Source organism: Humulus lupulus, chromosome 7 (assembly GCF_963169125.1).
Source record: "Humulus lupulus chromosome 7, drHumLupu1.1, whole genome shotgun sequence".
NCBI lineage: Eukaryota > Viridiplantae > Streptophyta > Magnoliopsida > Rosales > Cannabaceae > Humulus > Humulus lupulus.
Window position 1 is genome coordinate 206,446,753 of NC_084799.1, and position 17,877 is coordinate 206,464,629.

General features: G+C 28.9%; 2 protein-coding genes across 5 annotated transcripts; one reads left to right on the plus strand and one right to left on the minus strand.

The window, feature by feature from the left end:
• Positions 1-1,061: 1,061 nt before the first annotated feature.
• On the plus strand, positions 1,062-6,207 carry LOC133789264 (heterogeneous nuclear ribonucleoprotein Q-like). 4 transcript variants are annotated; one of them, XM_062227034.1, is made up of 9 exons: positions 1,062-1,221; positions 2,616-3,081; positions 3,166-3,282; positions 3,445-3,585; positions 3,783-3,956; positions 4,344-4,551; positions 4,643-4,818; positions 5,301-5,386; positions 5,838-6,207. In XM_062227034.1, the coding sequence occupies exons 2-9, from the start codon at positions 2,650-2,652 to the stop codon at positions 6,028-6,030; spliced, it is 1,527 nt and encodes a 508-aa protein (XP_062083018.1). In that variant the 5' UTR covers positions 1,062-1,221; positions 2,616-2,649; the 3' UTR covers positions 6,031-6,207. The 4 variants fall into 4 exon arrangements, with proteins under 4 accessions (XP_062083018.1, XP_062083019.1, XP_062083021.1 ...); XM_062227035.1 differs by having other exon boundaries at positions 1,069-1,221; positions 2,303-3,081; XM_062227037.1 differs by having other exon boundaries at positions 1,069-1,221; positions 2,641-3,081.
• A 3,717-nt stretch (positions 6,208-9,924) lies between these two features.
• Positions 9,925-12,715, minus strand: LOC133789266 (DNA polymerase II subunit B4-like). The gene is made up of 3 exons (XM_062227038.1): positions 12,491-12,715; positions 12,238-12,356; positions 9,925-10,296 (listed from the first exon to the last, which is right to left on the minus strand). The coding sequence occupies exons 1-3, from the start codon at positions 12,658-12,660 to the stop codon at positions 10,139-10,141; spliced, it is 447 nt and encodes a 148-aa protein (XP_062083022.1). The 5' UTR covers positions 12,661-12,715; the 3' UTR covers positions 9,925-10,138.
• Between the last annotated feature and the right edge of the window lie 5,162 nt (positions 12,716-17,877).

Sequence of the window (17,877 nt, forward strand, 5' to 3'; positions counted from 1 at the left end):
AATTATTTATTTGGATACTACTTGGTATCCTATTTTTCATGTTGTTACTATTTATTATTTTTAGTGTTGGATATATATGCATTATTGTAAGTTGTATCTACACATATTTCAAGATAATCATCACTAGATTTTAATTAGATATAAATATTACAGTTTCAATCTAATTTGAATATGAAATTATATTTACAATTTATATGATCTAGAATCAATTCCAAAGCATAGTTAATTGAGCTTTTAAAAAATCAAATGAGCTACCAAATGACATCAAAATACACTACTCATTTCATAATCATTATAGTTGATAATCTATGTGCTCAATTCTTGAGAACATAATGACATAATTAATAAAATGATACTATATAATAATTCATATAGTTTGATACTTGTTGGTATTCTATAGAATCTGTTATTATATAATATATTATCTAATAATGTATTCTACCATATATTTAAACTTAACTACTTAATAGTAACCTATATGAGCTAGTATACATTCCTATACTGATCCTAATGCATATCCAAAATAACATATTGTAGACTATGCAATTTGATACTATAATTAGTTACTAAGTAGTATGTATTGTACAACACATAACACATGTATGGTTTAACTTTTACTTTCAGCTATTTTTTTTTTCTTCGCACTGATTAATTGAAACAAAATAAAAGGAAATTTTTATTATATTAATAATTATTTTATTGAAGGTTCGATATTTTAGAAAAGTTATTATTAATACTGAGTCATTTAGGATATACAATTAGTTATATGAGACATTTACTTTAAATATAGAATTCGTTAAATATAATATTATTATAATCAATTTGGGTATGTGATTATTTATACATATTAGTATAGATATGTAAACTCCACTTAATTTTATCTTGTTTTCATTATTTTTTATTTTAAATAATATATAATTTTATTAGAATTTTTTTAACAAGTTTTTATATATTTTTTTTCAATCTAAACATTTAAAATATGTATTATATATATTATTCCCAAAATACCCTTATCAGATGCATTTAAAATAACGAACCACAGAAGCCTCTTTTGGTAATAGCAGTTAGTAATGAATAATGATGGTTCGGTACGGCGTCTGGTCTTTCTTCCCCAAACTTACATTCGTTAAATCCCAAATTGGTCTGTTAGGGTTTTCGCTGACCAAATTTTGATAACCTTTCCGAACCTCCTTTCCTTTCCACCTTTTTACACCAACAAAGGTACCGTCTTTGCTACTCTCTCTCTCTCTCTCCCTTCCTTCTATCTGTGTGTATTCTCTTTATACATATATTTTTCGTTATATTAGCTGAAGTGTTTTTACAGTAAATTGGATTATATGTATTGAGAGGTGGAACTGGTTTTATGAGAGATGAGGAGTTTGGTGGGGTTAATTGTGTATGGTTTCTTAAAGTCTGAACTGGGTTATGGACCATTCTATTTGGGTTTCTAGATTTGTTGCTTTTGCATTGGATGGAGCTGTTAATGCATCTGTTGTTGACTGTTTGACAGTGTGGTTCAGTTGACTGTTTTTGCATTGTAACCTTAAATCCCAACCTTTCTAATTGGTATGTTTACTTTGAATGTGTGCTTTTGGATAGATCAAAGTTTATGTATGCTCGAATCTAGGTAGAGCATTGTACTGTTCTTTGTAGTTACTTTTTTTTGTTCATGAAGGAAGCATCTTTGTATCTCCATAGTTTGCATTATGCTGCTTCGTCTCTTTACATATCGTTTTCTATTAGCTGAAAGGTTATTACTGTAAACTGGGTTATATGATTTGTTCATATGTACTGGGTGGTGGAATTGGTTTTATGAGAGATGAGGTTTCTGTTGGGGTTAATTGTGTAGGGATTTTTAGGGTCTGAAATGGGTCCTGGACCATTTTATCTGGGTTTGTAAATTTATTTGGATCCTTTCATTGGGTGGAGCTGTTAAAGAATTTGTGTGTATGGCTTGGTAAGGCTAGTGATTCAGTATACTGTTTTTAAATTGTACCCTAAAATCCTAACCTGATTGGTGTGTTTATTTTGGATATTTGGTTTTTGATGCATTAAAGCAACTTTTGTGGTTTGATTCTTCTTTTATGTATGCGTGAATTTAGCTAGAGCTATATACATATTTTTTGTGTCATTCATGTAAATGAAGGAAGCATTGTTCTGTCTCCAAGTTTTCATCATGCTGCTATGTCTCTGTAGTTTCTTTTGATATGCTATATGTAGTTCGTTATCATAATTCTTATATGCTGATTTTTTGTTTTTCTTACTTTCTAATGGGGGATTAAATGCACCCGCTCAAATGAAGATAGTTAAAGGCTTAAACTTTCCAATATGTTTTTTCTGGACATCAGTCTTATTCAACAAATTGATTTCTTTCTTTTTCACAACCGCCTTCATAATCTTCATAATAATAATTCAATCACCTATCTCTATTGACTGCTACTTATAATTATCAATGGTCCTTAATAGAACTCTTCCAAATTGCAACCCCCTGAGTCTTATCTCATAAAACGGGTTCAATTGAGATTCTCCTTTTGGCCTTTCTTTTTTGTTTCCTCCTTTCGATATGTGTATACTTCGTCCCTTGAATTCTTCTGGCCTCTGTGCCTTCTTCACAGTTGCCTTGCAAGCATTTACTATTAGGTACATATCATGCCAAGGGAAAATGCACATGCATCATCGGCTGCTAAGCCTGCTGAATCAGATGAGAAGGTTGACCTTGATGGAGACAACGACCCTGAAGAGGCAATGAAAGAAGAGATTGAGTATGAAGAAGTAGAAGAAGAGGAAGAGGTAGAGGAAATAGAGGTGGAAGAGGATGAAGAAGAAGTAGAAGAAGAGGACCCTGAGGAGGAGGAGGAGGAGGAAGAGGAGGAGGTGGAAGAAGAGGAGGAGGATGAAGATATTGATAATGCTGATAGCAGTGATGGTGCCAAAGTTGAAGATGAGGATGAAAAGAAAAAACACGCCGAACTTCTCTCCCTTCCTCCACATGGTTCTGAAGTTTATGTTGGCGGCATTCCTCATGATGCTTCTGAAGAGGATTTAAAACATTTCTGTGAGTCTGTAGGAGAAGTTGTAGAGGTACGTTGTATAGTTATTAGCACAGTATCGCATAATTTACTCAGTAAACATTAGTAGTAATTCTGTATTGTTTATTGACAACAGGTTCGAATTATGAAAGGCAAAGATTCAAGTGAGAACAAGGGCTTTGCATTTGTCACTTTTAGAAATGTTGAAGTGGCTTCTAAAGCCATCAATGACTTGAACAATACTGAATTTAAGGTTGGTAAATTGTTTAATTACGTTCACTCTTTTCAAAATAGTAATTACTGAATATGTAGCTTACTAATTTCTAGATGACATGATCAGTTATGCAATTTTAATTTTCTTATGCTTGCTACTTCTATGATTTTGTATTTTGTATTAAAGCCCTTTCTCTACCAGGGTAAAAAAATAAAGTGTTCAACATCTCAAGCAAAGCACCGCTTGTTCATTGGTAATGTTCCAAGGAGCTGGGGAGAGGATGATTTGAGAAAGGTTGTGAAAAATATAGGGCCTGGAGTTACTGGTGTGGAACTGGTCAAGGTTAGTGCACTACAGTTATATGTTGTCTTTTTCTTAAAGGGTTGAAATAATTTGTTATTTTATCTTACATTTGTTTCTAAATATCTTTCTGACAGTATGTTACATGTTATGTTTAATCTTTTTTATTTTCATTTGGTCTGTTTGCCCTCCTTATTTTGGCTAAAGTTTTTCCTCAATTTCATTCCATGCTATCACAGGACATGAAAAACACAAGCAATAACCGAGGCTTTGCTTTCATTGACTACTATAACCATGCATGTGCTGAGTATTCACGACAAAAAATGATGAACCCACAATTTAAGCTAGGTGATAATGCCCCGACAGTGAGCTGGGCTGACCCTAAAAACGCCGAATCTTCTGCAGCTTCTCAGGTTCATGCTAAACTCTATGTTAAAATAAAAGTTGTAATTTGGTGAGTTGGAATGAAGAGAAATACTTTATCCTTTCCTGTCTTAATATTTCTTGTGATTAAATGATCTTGTTTGGTGACTGAATTTGGATTTGTAGCATTGCCTGAATTGTGTATTTATAAACTTTGAACAACAAACTATTTCCAGTTCCTCTGTAAACTGTCATTCTTTGTTAGCCATATTATTATCTTGTTATTGTGGTAGAAATCAATAGCTGTTGACTAAGATTTTGTAAGCTAATTTCACAGACACGGCAGCTACTGTATTTTGTTGTTAGTTAATCTTTCATGTTTACTTGCTACCCTGATGATAAAGTTGACAACACTAAATTGAGCATTTCTCATTCAGGTGAAGGCTGTATATGTGAAGAATCTACCAAAAAATGTAACACAAGACCAGTTAAAAAAGCTATTTGAACACCATGGGAAAATTACTAAGGTGGTGCTTCCACCTGCAAAGGCTGGACAGGAAAAGAGTAGAATTGGTTTTGTGCATTTTGCAGAGAGATCAAGTGCTATGAAAGCGCTAAAGAACACAGAAAAATATGAGCTTGATGGTAATTATTGTTTTGAGTCTTATTCTTAAGTGCATTCTCTCTTGGTTATACTTTAAATTTTAATAACAAAAAAGTTTTTATTGATTATCAGGTCAAGTACTAGAGTGTTCCCTAGCAAAGCCGCAGACAGATCAAAAGTCTGCTGGACCAAATGTTCAGAAGTCAGGGCTGCTTCCGGCCTATCCACCACGAGCTGGTTTTGGTATGGTAGGGGGTCCCTATGGTGCTCTAGGTGCAGGGTATGGCACTACTCCGGGTTTTGCACAGGTCAGACATTTGGAAATACGAACTACAATTTCTTTCTTCTTTTGTTTTTTTGAAAAAGAGACAAAGGTCACATTTTCATGAGCGACTGCCCAAGTTTAAAGAAACCTCACTTGCGGCGGAGGAAAACCTTGGTAACGAACATGAATCCTGGGAAAGCAGAAAAATAAAGAAATCCATACTCTAATAATACAATAACAAGGTACAAACTGCAAACTAAGACACAATTGATACAGAAAGTTTCCCCTATCTCTACAAAGATTTAGGGAAGAAGGCCTGTCGAAGAATGATTACACAATTTATATAGATAGACAATAGCATGAATGCATGGTATGGATCTATAATGAACTATCTTTGTTTAAATTTCTCATAAATGAATATCAGGGCTTTCCAAGTAAATTTTTGTTTTGTTTCTCATTAGTTCATTTATTTTGAATAAGAAATGAAACTAGTATATTCGTCAAAGAGTGACTTATCTTTTGCAGCCCTTGATCTATGGCCGGGGACCAACACCTTCTGGGATGGCAATGATGCCAATGCTTCTACCCGATGGACGGATAGGATATGTTTTGTAAGTAAAATTCTCATTTTATGGTTGTTGATGTCAGATTTGTTCCATGTAGTCCTTTTTATAAAAAAATTACCCCTCAACTTCTTAATTATGAGGCTGGAGAAGTTTTATGGGGTTTTAGCATAAATACTACTGAGTTTTTTTGTTATTTGACAATTCAAATAGTAAAAAAAAAAACAGAAAAGAACTGGTAATCAAGTCATTTCAGTTTATTTTCACAGAATGTTTAGTTTTGGAATGAATTTTTTCGAGACTTTTTATACAATATAATGTGTGATTTTTTTTGGATGTGTGTAGAGTAGTACCAAATTATTCATAAAAAACATGGAATTTTGTTATAAATTAACTAGAAGAACTTATGCTTAAAACCCAAATTCTATATTGCAAAGATTAAAGTGTTAATAGCAAATGTAGCTATTTGTGATGTGTTATTTCTCTCAATTCTTCTCAGGCAACAACCAGGACAGCAGCCTCAACACCCTCCTCCATCGCATCATAGAGGGGGCGGCGGTAGGGGTGGTGGTGGTAGTGGAAGTGGCGGAAGAAGCAGTGGCAGCAGTGGTTCAAAGGGAAGGCATAATAATGACGGTGGTGGTGGTGGTGGTGGTGGTGGTGGGAGCGGGCGCCGGTATCGGCCATATTAACTAATTATGTCCTTGAGATAAATGTCTGAGTTGTTCCAACTTTAATTGTAACTATTAATTAACAGTTTCATCTGATTTATAGGATGATGTTAGTAGAAGTGTAGAATGACATGTTTGTTCATGAAAATCTTGTAGCAGTCAAAATTGATATTCTATTCAATCAATGCACTTTTTGAAGGTTTGGTTGGGCATGAATATCATCTGCCTGATTTGGTGTTTTCTCATAGGGCAAAATCAAACATGTTCATGTGATTCAGTTTTGAAAATCTTGCACCTTCAATCACTTATTTTATTTGTTTTGGCAATTTGATTAATAATTTTTCTTTTTCTTCTTAAAATCTAATTCAACATTCTTGTCAAAATTACAAATTATATTTACCTCATAATGGGATTCATGATATAAAAATATACCAGGATAAACCTTCTTGATAGCGTATTTAAGCATATGAACACATTAACACTATTATATAATTCTAGAAAAAAAAAATGATCTGTTTGATCCATCTTACTGAAGAAGTAATAATAATAATAATAATAATAAAATAAATAAATAAACTTAGGTTGAAGAACACCCTACCTTAACTTTGATATGGTTTTCCCATTATTATTGGACCTCTTGGCAAAATGATTTATTTTTCAAAGTTATTTTGCACCCTAGTTTAGTTTTAATAATTATTTGCAAAATGACATCTTATGATTTAGAGAGCTAGTCGAAAATTTAGAGTGATCGAAAAATTTAAACACGGTCGAAAATTTTAGATAGCTCGTCGAAAAATTTAGATAACTGGTCGAATTTTAGACAAAGACCATTTTGTAAAAAATTATCAAAAATGCAAAATCACTAAAAAAAAAAAAATTATTTTCACAAATTTCTCATTATTATTTTTCAAACTATAAACTAATGCTTCAAAGATATAGATCTCCTCAAACTTGCTACTCTTACTGCTCAATTGTACTTTCTTAAAATCATAACTGGATGATGAGAAATATTCTTCAATTCATTCATGGCAGGATTCCATAAAATATAAAATGCTGCTATTCTTTATGAAGAAAATGAATCTGTCAGAAAAAGATTTTGATCAGTCCATTCATCCTCAGGAAAATTATGATTCTTTGGCATTAATTTACTCATAATTTTTCAAGTCACTCAAACTATGACTTTTCAAATGAATGCTTTCCAAATTAACATCCTCATAATAACCCCTTTGGTGGAATAAAATACCACATGGTTTTTGATATGCAAAATGTAAATGGCTAAAATTTGGACTATTTATCACCGAGTAATGATATGTGCACCTAAAATATACACTCGAATATTACACACAGTGATGCAGCAATGTAGCCTAGCCAATCACATTTATTAAAATTGAGACCTACTGTTTTAAAAAACACCGTGTGTAATGTTTGCGTGCATATTTTGAGTGCATATATCATTCCTCCTAATTAAAAACATTGCAAAGAAGAAGATTAATCTCCAATTGCACAATTAAGAAATTCACAAGTACATATTTTCTTATAACAAAATACTTAAAATATCTATTAATAAAATTATTTAAACAAAAGAATAAAAAAATATTTATGTCAAACTAGAGTTTTTAAAGATATTTATTTCAAGTCTTTTGATAGGTCAAATATAAAGTATGAGTTAATCACCGATTTGAAGTAGTAATAATCAATAAATTAACACAAACGAACAAACTGATCATATATCTCTTCAATTCCAAAAATGAAAAAAAGAAGTCTTTCACATAATCATAATTAGAAAGTTTTAAAAAAAAATCATAAATAAAAGATTTGTAAAAGACCAAAAGAACATACCTATTGATTCAATTAAAATCAATAATATATAGATATTATTAAAAATATGCATATTGATATATTATCATTTTGAATTTATAATATCAATTATGAATTTGTGTTTGAACACATTCAAACTAACTCGTTTATATAATCAAATTCAAATTTAATAATGCTTACATTATTATTATTTTTTGTAAAATTAATTATCTGAATATTCAAATTCAATTTGATAGCTGATAACAATTTTTTGTTTTTCTTTCTAAATTTGACTACTAAACTGCACAAAATACATGCATAGAAATGATTTTCATACAGAGATTCGTAAATACAACAATAAAATTATTAGAGTACTTACGAGATGCATAACGGAACAATATCTATATTATTTAGATTCCCAACATTTTGTCGTTGTTGAATGCTAGTTTAATAAAGAATGTGGATTTTGTCTGAATAAATAAATAAATGAAGAAGGAGATTAATTTGTGTTTGTAATTTAGGATGATGATTCATCGTTGTTGTCATCTTGTGTAGCTTCAATGAACAGAATAGTGAAATGCTTGTATTTGACATTCTTCAATTTTTTCTTCATCTGTAGACAATTTGATTGTCCATTTTTTTGTTGTTAATTTCTTCATTGTATTGTGTATTGAAGATTTTCATGCAAGAACAATTTAAATTTACTTTATATAAATTATGGTTTTTTTTCTTATGTATTATTTTGAAATATAAATTATGGTTATGGTTTTTTTTCTTATAGTATGCCCTTTATATGCTTTCTTAATCTGCTCTTTTTTTCTTGTAGTATGTATTACTAAATGTGATTCAACCTAATCTAAATACTCACATTACTTGTGTTAATGTAATAGTCTTAATGAGTTACTTAATTTTCACCCTTAAAAAAATATGTGGGTTTGCCATTGGCATTTATAATGCTATAGGTTGGATGAAATATTTATATTTAGATGTGGGATTGTATTAACTTATATGATCTTTCTTAACTGCAACAATGAATATTTTGCTCATTAGTTTATATGATTGGAAATCGTATAAGCACTCGAGCTCAATCTTTGAATACCAAAGCTAATATTTTTTTTCTTTTCAAAAATATCATTGACAATCTTTTTAATTTACAAAATTTAACATGTACTGTTGCTGAAACAACATTTGCTTACAAGACAAGACTGAAATGCTAAAACAACCTATTTTTTCATATATAGTGTGTTAAGCAGCAACAAATTAGCAAAAAGAAAAGAAATTAGTAATAATATTTCGTACTGCATCAAATTATAATTTGGTCATTCTCTCTAAAAAAAATATCTATTTATATTTTTAAGCATAAGAAAATATATATGTGTATATATTTTTTATTTTCTACACTTTTCTTTAGGGTTGTGGAGAAATTTTTACAATTCACCTAAACCAACTCGAAAAAATTGACAAAAAACACAACCCGAATAAACTGACAAAAATTTTAACCGCCCAATTGTTACATTGAGCGGGTTGAAAATAATTATCAACCCACCCAATATAACCCAACCCGTCCAATTAAGAACTTACTATTTTTTAATAGATTTAAATATATTAATATATTATCTACATAATTAAATTTATATTTTTTTAATTGTATTTGGATTTTGATTTGTAATTTGACTTTAGACTATATTAATTTTCTTTTTTATTTTAAGGATATATATTTGTTACGTTGTTTAATACTTTTAATGTTGATGCAATTATTAATATATTGTTTAATATATTGACAATTAATTCAAATAAATATATAAATTAATTATATTTTATTTTATGTTTTTACTATAAATTCAAAATATTGTTTTAAGCTTAAAAAGATAAATTCACACTATTAGTACTAGTATTTATTGGAAAAAATCATTAAAATGTAATCTTAAAAAAAAAAATCTTCTCACTTCGGTTTGGGCGAGTTGACCCGACCATCTTAATTTGGCAAGTTACGGATTCATTTTTCCTAACTCGACTATGACATTGGACAGGTAAAAATGTCATATAACCCGACCAACCCACCTAATGATTAGCCCTACTTTTCTTTACTCACTTTTGGACCAAATTCCAAGCTCCAAATAGAGCACAAGGATGGTTACAAATATATAATTAATATAAATATATTTCAAACGTTACCAACAAAGCAATAGAATAGACTACAATTGCATGAGCATAAAAGAAGACACTTCCTTACATTACCCACAAAGCAATAGACTAGACTACAATTGCATCAACATAAATAGCCAATTTAAACACATTCTACCTATGTTAAAATCCTATGATGCAGATGAGTTCAGTCACCACCAATTCCATTCTCTTCATCATTTTCATCTTGTTTGCTTTCACTACCTTCATTTTTATCCGTCGACGGCTCTTCCAATTTCCTTTTCTTTTTCACATCCTTAGTTTGTGATGCTCCTTTCTTTTTCTCGGCTTTCTTCTTTCTAAACTCTGGAAAGAGCCAAGAGAAACAAGATTGGTATATCAAACACTTTGCAAAACATGTTATAATCAATCAAAAATAGAACTTAAAACATTGCTTAGCTTCTTTTCAAGATTTTTCTGGCTTTCTTCTCTTCTGGTGTTCATATAAACATGAGCAAAAGTCAATTGTGGAACATAACTCGCTAAGGGATAAAGCCTTAGCAATAGTGTGTGTGATAATCCTTGGAAAATCAGTTTTTGGGAATTGGTAGTTGCAAAAGTGGCCAAGACACGGGTTTGTTGGAAAGTGGTGTGCAGGCCAATATATATGGATAGGAAACGGTCATTATATAATGATTTTCTAGCAGACTTTCTTCTATGTCAAACAGGTGAATCCAATTTTTTTTGGAAGAAGATGAAGATATGGGGGGTGGTATAATTCATTTCATTAGGCATTTAAATGATCAGGAAGTTCCAAGTTTGATAGAATTATTGGCCAGAGTGGAAAACAGATCATTTTGCAGCATAATAAAAGATAGAAGGGTATGAATGGGTGATAATTCTGAAATGTTTTTCCTGATTATATTCAGGTTCTACCATTAACAAACATCTTATGACAGGGCCCAGCTCCATCATAAGTTCGTCTTTGGTTGGTTGGCAGCTTTGAAATGCTTAAACTCACATTCAGGTTGGTATGCATTGTGCAAACAAAATGTAAAGGCTGATAGACCATAGATCACCTCTGTATACACTGTAAATTACAGTTTTCTCTACAAGTTTAAGTTACTTGGAGAGCTTAAGTGGAAATGGTGAGTGCCACACCATTGTGCAGAGTTGCTGGTTTTTGAGGTTATGGGAGGTAAACAAAGGCAGTTACTATGGCAGGTAGAGATTATGTTATATTATGCAATGGTGCTTCATCAATATAATTATTAGTACTAATTCCCTTCTCCTCTTGTTCATTTGTTAAAAAAATTACAGTAAAATATGATTGTGAGAATCATTTTAACTTCCCTTTATCATAGCTTGAATCAAACAGGAGAATGTAAACCTGAGATTGCAACAAAATTAAAAGAACAACGAAGGAAAAGATTCTAAAACTGAGATGGGAACCAGATTTACAAACCAACAGAGGGAGACTGAAGAGAAGTTATAGCCTTACTAGTCTCCTTTAGAAAATTTGAACCAAAGACAAATAAACAAATGGATCAATGAATTTTTCTTATCTCTTCTGAAAAAATTAATCTATATCCTACATATACATTTCTGTGCATATAGATATCACAGGATGATCACTTAACACTATGTCCATCTTTGTTTGCGCAGTATCCCACTTCCTAAAAGAACTAACTAGTTCAGCAAAAACATATACTTATCTAAGAATTATATAAAATCTTCTTTCTCCAAGGAAAAAACAAAGGATAGACATTTTCAAATAGTAGTTGTTATACCACACAGCATAATGAAGAAGAAAAAAATGTTTTGCATAATCAAAAAGCCTACGAACAATGAAGGAGACTAAAACATAACAATTGGTTTTGCTCGAAAATGCGTTCATTGTCCCCATTGTTTACTACCTATCTGAGAAGCAAGTAATTCTAGCAAATTGCTTTGGAGGTCTCACCTAACCCTTTTACTATAACCAAACCATCTTATCTTCTAACCATGCCATAAACAACAAATATCTCCATTTCTTATCCTATAGCTACCTCATAATTCTCAGCTATACCAGGAATTAGCCCAAAAAAATGAACTTTACAACTTTATTATTAAAAGGGATCATTCCAAAATTCTTCAAATACTCACACTCCTTCCACCACAACTAACTACATGGCCTTAAACCGTTTCCAAATTCTGATATTTAATAATATAAAGAATATTGATTGTTCCAACACTACATAAACATTTGTCATAATCATTTCAACTTCATTATATGTAATGTAATATAATACATTGAAAAGGACTAACCAACAAGAGAGGCATTGAGAGGGTTGAGAAACTCAGAGAATTCAATCTCTTCCAAAGCTTTCAATACATCGTCCCCGCTTATAGTCTGCCTCTTTGACTCCTTGCATATATCATTTGCCCTAAATCAGAACAAAAAGTACAGATTCATTGATAAATTTTCATTCCCGAAAGTAATTAAGTACAAAAAGATTGATTTTTTTTCCATAAAATAAAAATGAAAGAGAGATTAGAAGAAGAAGAAGAAGAAGAGTACGTAGCGGAAAGGTAGTGGATGAAGATGCGAGCGCTTTCGGAGAAAGCAAGGAGAGCATCCTTGTGGACGTTGAAGTCGGTGTCTTCGGCGCAGTGAGACAGCTTATCCTTCACCACTCTGCGCACGATAGCCTTCGGCAGCTCCTCCGCCTCCGCCACTGCTTTCTCCATCTCTCTCTCTCTCTCTCTCTCTCTAGATTCCGACGAATGAAAACCAATTCTGAACGATCTCTCTCTTCTCTGGTTTAACTTCCCGCCATTTCTAACGATTGGGCCTCGCTTTTAGGCCCAATTTCTAAGGATTGGGCCGCGCTTCTAGGCCCAATATATTAACTAAAGGCATTTTTCTAAGCTTTGGTTAAGTGTATGTTAAAATATGTTGGTATTTTCAACTATGAGTAACTATTATGGAATCATTTGCCATTTTTCGGAAAAATAATCAAATAACTAGATGACAAAATCATTGGTGCCATAATAATTAAATTAGTAATTGTTAAGAATTTATATTAAGGATTTTATTTGGATTACAATATTTTAATTGACAAGTAACTAATTTCTCTTGGTTTTCTCTAGCCTTATTTGGCTAACCTTATGATTTTGCTTATAGCTAATAGCATAAGATAAATTAAAGCTGTGGTGGTTTTTTTTTTTTAAATAATTTGTGGTGTTTGATTAAGCCGCCTAAGAGCGGGCACACGTGGCTTTATAACTAAGTTGTTGGACTGATTTTTATAGTTAAGTTTGTTGGTCAGTGTACACTATATATACTCTCATTCTCTGATTTCTATTTGTGTGAAAAATCAGAAAGAGAGTTCAATTCCTGAAAACAGAGAGTTTGTAGCGAGATTTCTTTGTATTTTGAGGAACAAGATTCACTTGTTTGTGTACAGATTTGGTTGAAGTAATAAATTCATTAAAGTCATTGATTGGTTGGTTTTAGATCCTTGGATGTAGATAGCAAAACACTTTGTTTTGTCAGTTGAACCAAGTAAATTTGGTGTGCGTTGTTTCTGTTTTATATTTTTCTGAGTTGGTAATTGTTCGGTTCTTGGTTTTTATTTTTGCACAACATAATTATTATATAAAGATTTTTTTTAGTAAATAATTTTTATGCCTATTTTATATTTTTTATTTCGCCTTGGTCATACAAAAAGAGAATTATTATTATTATTAAGGAATTACAATTCTATTTAAGTAAGCTTTCCTTTTACAATTCTTATTTTAATAGGCAACTAATACTTATTCTACTTCATTCCTACACCAAATCAAATAAATAATTTATAAAAAAAAATCAAATAATAGAATATTATTCATATTACCATTTTTATTCAATTCAATTAGCATATCTATTATATATAAAAAGTGTGTAGATAACGGAAATTCTTGGTTTTAACGGTTTTTTATTTTTTTAATATTAACTTTAACGGAATATTCGTAGTTTGTAAATATCTCTTAAACTTAAATAAAATAAAATAAAATAATTAAAAATTTTAAGATAAGATATTTTTTTAGATATTTTACAGTGATAATTATTTAAAAATAATAAATAATTAAATAAATTAAAATATGATATTTTTGAGATATTTTACAATGATAATTATTTAAAAATAATAAATGATTAAATAAATTAAAATGTAATATTGTTTATATATTCTACAACGATAATTATTTAAAAATAATAAAATCATACATTTTATAACTTAAATAAAATTTAATTAAACTTAAACTCACTTATTAGAATAATATCATATTAAATATATAATATAATCTAATGTGAATTAGTAACAAATTGCTTTTTTTTTAAAACTAGCCAGAAACTTAAATTTAAAATACACGTATAATATTTAATATTACATTAAACATATAATATATAATCTCTTGTTGTCACTCCTAAATTTAAAAATTAGAACAAACATAAACTTAAACAAAAATAAATAAATTATTTAATTAAAATAAAATATTTATTTCAAAATTTATATGACATTAATATAAATTTAATAAAAATAATTAATAAATTCTATAAATAAAACTAAGCAAGCGTGCATATTGCACGTTGCTTGTATCTAGTATAAAAATATATATGATTTGGTGTAATAATATCTTTCTTATTTACTTTATTATCATTAATACGTTCCCATTACAACTTTTCATATAACCATATATGGTGTAATAGTTATGTAAAAAAATTACTATAATTAGTGTAAAAAAAAAGGGAAATTTGAACCCTAGTTATATATATATATATATATTATATGGGTCATGAGAGTTTTAATTTTAACAAACCCTAGACCTGTGCCTCTCGTCTTCCTTACTCCTCTCTTCGTCTCATCACTAAGCTGTAAGTAACTTCATGAACAAGCTCCTTCTTTCTCTTTTTTTTTTTTTTAAAAAAAATATTTATATATAGACACAAATATGTATATGTGTGTATATAAATATATATATATATGTATGTATATCGATGCAAATCCCTAAAGAAGTGTTTTGGAATCTGTCTTTGGTTCTGTGAATTTTATATTAGTTCAAGTATAAGGGTTTTAGATTTCTTGAAGAATATCGTTAAAGAGAAGTAGGGTTTTTAGAAAATGGTCCATTGAATATATGTATAAATATATGGCCTTTATTTTATTTTTTATTTTTTTTCAATTTTTATATTTCAAAATATATTAAAAATCAATAAAAAGATTCCTATTTTGAATATTTTACTTAAAACATCCAAACAAATACTTGAAATATTCTCTAACCCTATGTTTGGCAAAGTAAGAGGAAAGAAAATATATGAGATTAAAAAAAAATGTAAAAAAAAAATTACAATAACAAACAAGCGATTTTATTTCTTTTGTAGATGTTTGGTTAAGTGTAATGGAATGAAATGGAAATAAATTAATTTTTATTCCATTTATTTCTTTTGTTATATTTTGTATTGAAAATGGTTTTTCTACTATTTTGACGAAATGACTAATCTATTTGAAAATTTGAGGAAATAATATTCCAATGTAAGATTGAAAAAATTTCAATAATTTTTTATCAATTTTCTAATTCATATTAATTTTTATTCCATTCATATTCTTTTTCTTATTATTATTCTTCTATTTTCATTCACTCAAACCAAACGTTATCTTGTCTCCTATTTTTCTTTCCTTTATATATTAATTTTTGTGTGTTGTAGGGATAGAAAATGCATATTTTTTGTAAGACTCAAGATGGTAGGTCCATAACAATTGAAGTGATGGATGCTGAGAAGGTAATAAATAATTGAGAAATTTGTGAAAATTGTCTATCTTTTTTAAGTGATTCTGTACTCTGGCCTACTTTTGATAATTTTTTACAAAATGGTCTCTGTCTAAAATTCGATTAGTTGTCTAAATTTTTCGTTCAACCGGCTGTTTGAATTTTTCGACCTTTTCGACTAGCTCTCTAAAATATTAAAACTAGACTAAAGTGCAAAAGCTAAAAAAACCCTAAATAATTTTGAAATAATAAATACATGTTTTTTTTTCTAGAATTCAAAAAAAATCATGTAAACTTTATGATTTATAATAATAGCATTTTTTTTTTCATTTCCTTCATGTAGGATAGTGAAGCTTTTTGTATAGAGAACACATTTTGTCATCAACTATTATTAGCAGCAATAAGGAGCTTACTCGATGATGATCAATCCAGTGATGAATTTCATGACAATACACTCTATAGAGATCTTCTCAAGTTTTTGGGAAGAAAGATTTTGAAAGTTATTTCTGATGTAAGTTTCGAAAGTGTTTGGAAAAAAATTCAAAAGTCGAAGAAAAATGCTTAAAAAAGTAATAAGGAATGTTTTTTTTTTTTTTTATGTTTATTGTACTTGTAAAAATAAATAAATAAATTTACATTAATATGTAATATTACTATATTAATGTTAATTAATATTATTATATTTTTATGAGTTTTTTTTGGCAAAATGATATATTTTTTAAAGTCATTTTGTATTCTAACCTAGCTTTAATAATACTTTGCAAAATTAACTCTCGTAATTTAGACAGATAATCAAAAAATTATAACAACCAGTCGAAACTAGTCGAATTTTAAACAGATGTTATTTTATAAAAAATTATCAAAAGTAAGAGTGCAAAATAAATTATAAAAAGACGTTATTTTCACATATTTCTCATTTTTTATATACATATCTTAACCCCTATTTTAATTTTAATTGAAGAAATCCCTTTTTCATATTGTTTTTGTCTTTTGTTTATTTAAATAAAAATTTTATTTAATTTTGTAAAAAGTGGGATGTATTGGGTAACTAAGTAGTTGGGAATTTCTTACTTTAATGTGCAATTGAACACGTTTTAGACCCAAACCTGATTTTAAATAAAAAAAAAAGATAATTATTATAATAATAAAGTCAAAAAATATTATTACTATTATAATGAATGAAACTGACATTCAAAAATAGCAAAAATCAATAATATAAAATCATAATATCCATCATTACAAACCAAATAGTAATAACATATACAAAAAAGTATATTACTGTTCTAACAATCCTAAAAACTTAACATAATTACTGTTCTAAGCAGTTTTAGAAATCAATTAGTTTTTTTTATTGAAACAATTCTGACAATAATAATCCACTCAACAATTTAACTAAACCTCTAAGAGCACTCCCAATAAAGAAAGTAAAATATCTAATTTTTTATAATATAAAGAAAAAATTGTTAGATAGTTTTCCAATGGGTGATGTAAAGTTATATTTTTTTAATAGTATTTCCCTATATGTAATGAAATACTATTCATCAAGCTATAAATATTTTATTATTTTTTTTATAAATTTTTGTATATATATGAGTGTGATATTATTATATTTAATTATTTTATTTCTTAAAATGAATAAAATATTTTTAGAAAATATAATATCTAAATGATGTAGAAAAAAAATAGAAAAGCTGATGTATGGTATAATGTAAAAGTTTGAGGTAAATTATAAAAAAATATGTTTTTGTGGTGTATTTTGTAATACACTTTTTCTATAATATTTAGCTAAAACTTACAAAAATATCTTCCATCAGCTCCTTTATACATATATTTATAATAGTTATGCACAAACTTCAATTAATTAATATCTATATTTACATAATATTTCTATATCATTTATATAATATTTTAATGTTATTATTTTTCTTTATAAGCTTTCCCATTTAGTATATATATTTATTATTTCTTTTTTTTCAATTATTTTATTTTACTTTAATTAATAAAATATGTTTAAATATATAATATTTAAAAGATGTAGAGAAATATATAGAGAACCTGATGTATGGTATAATGTAAAACTTAGAGGTAAAATAGAAAAATGTGTGTTTTAGGGGGTATTTTAAAGGATGGAGTAGAACATCAATTGAGAGCGCTCTA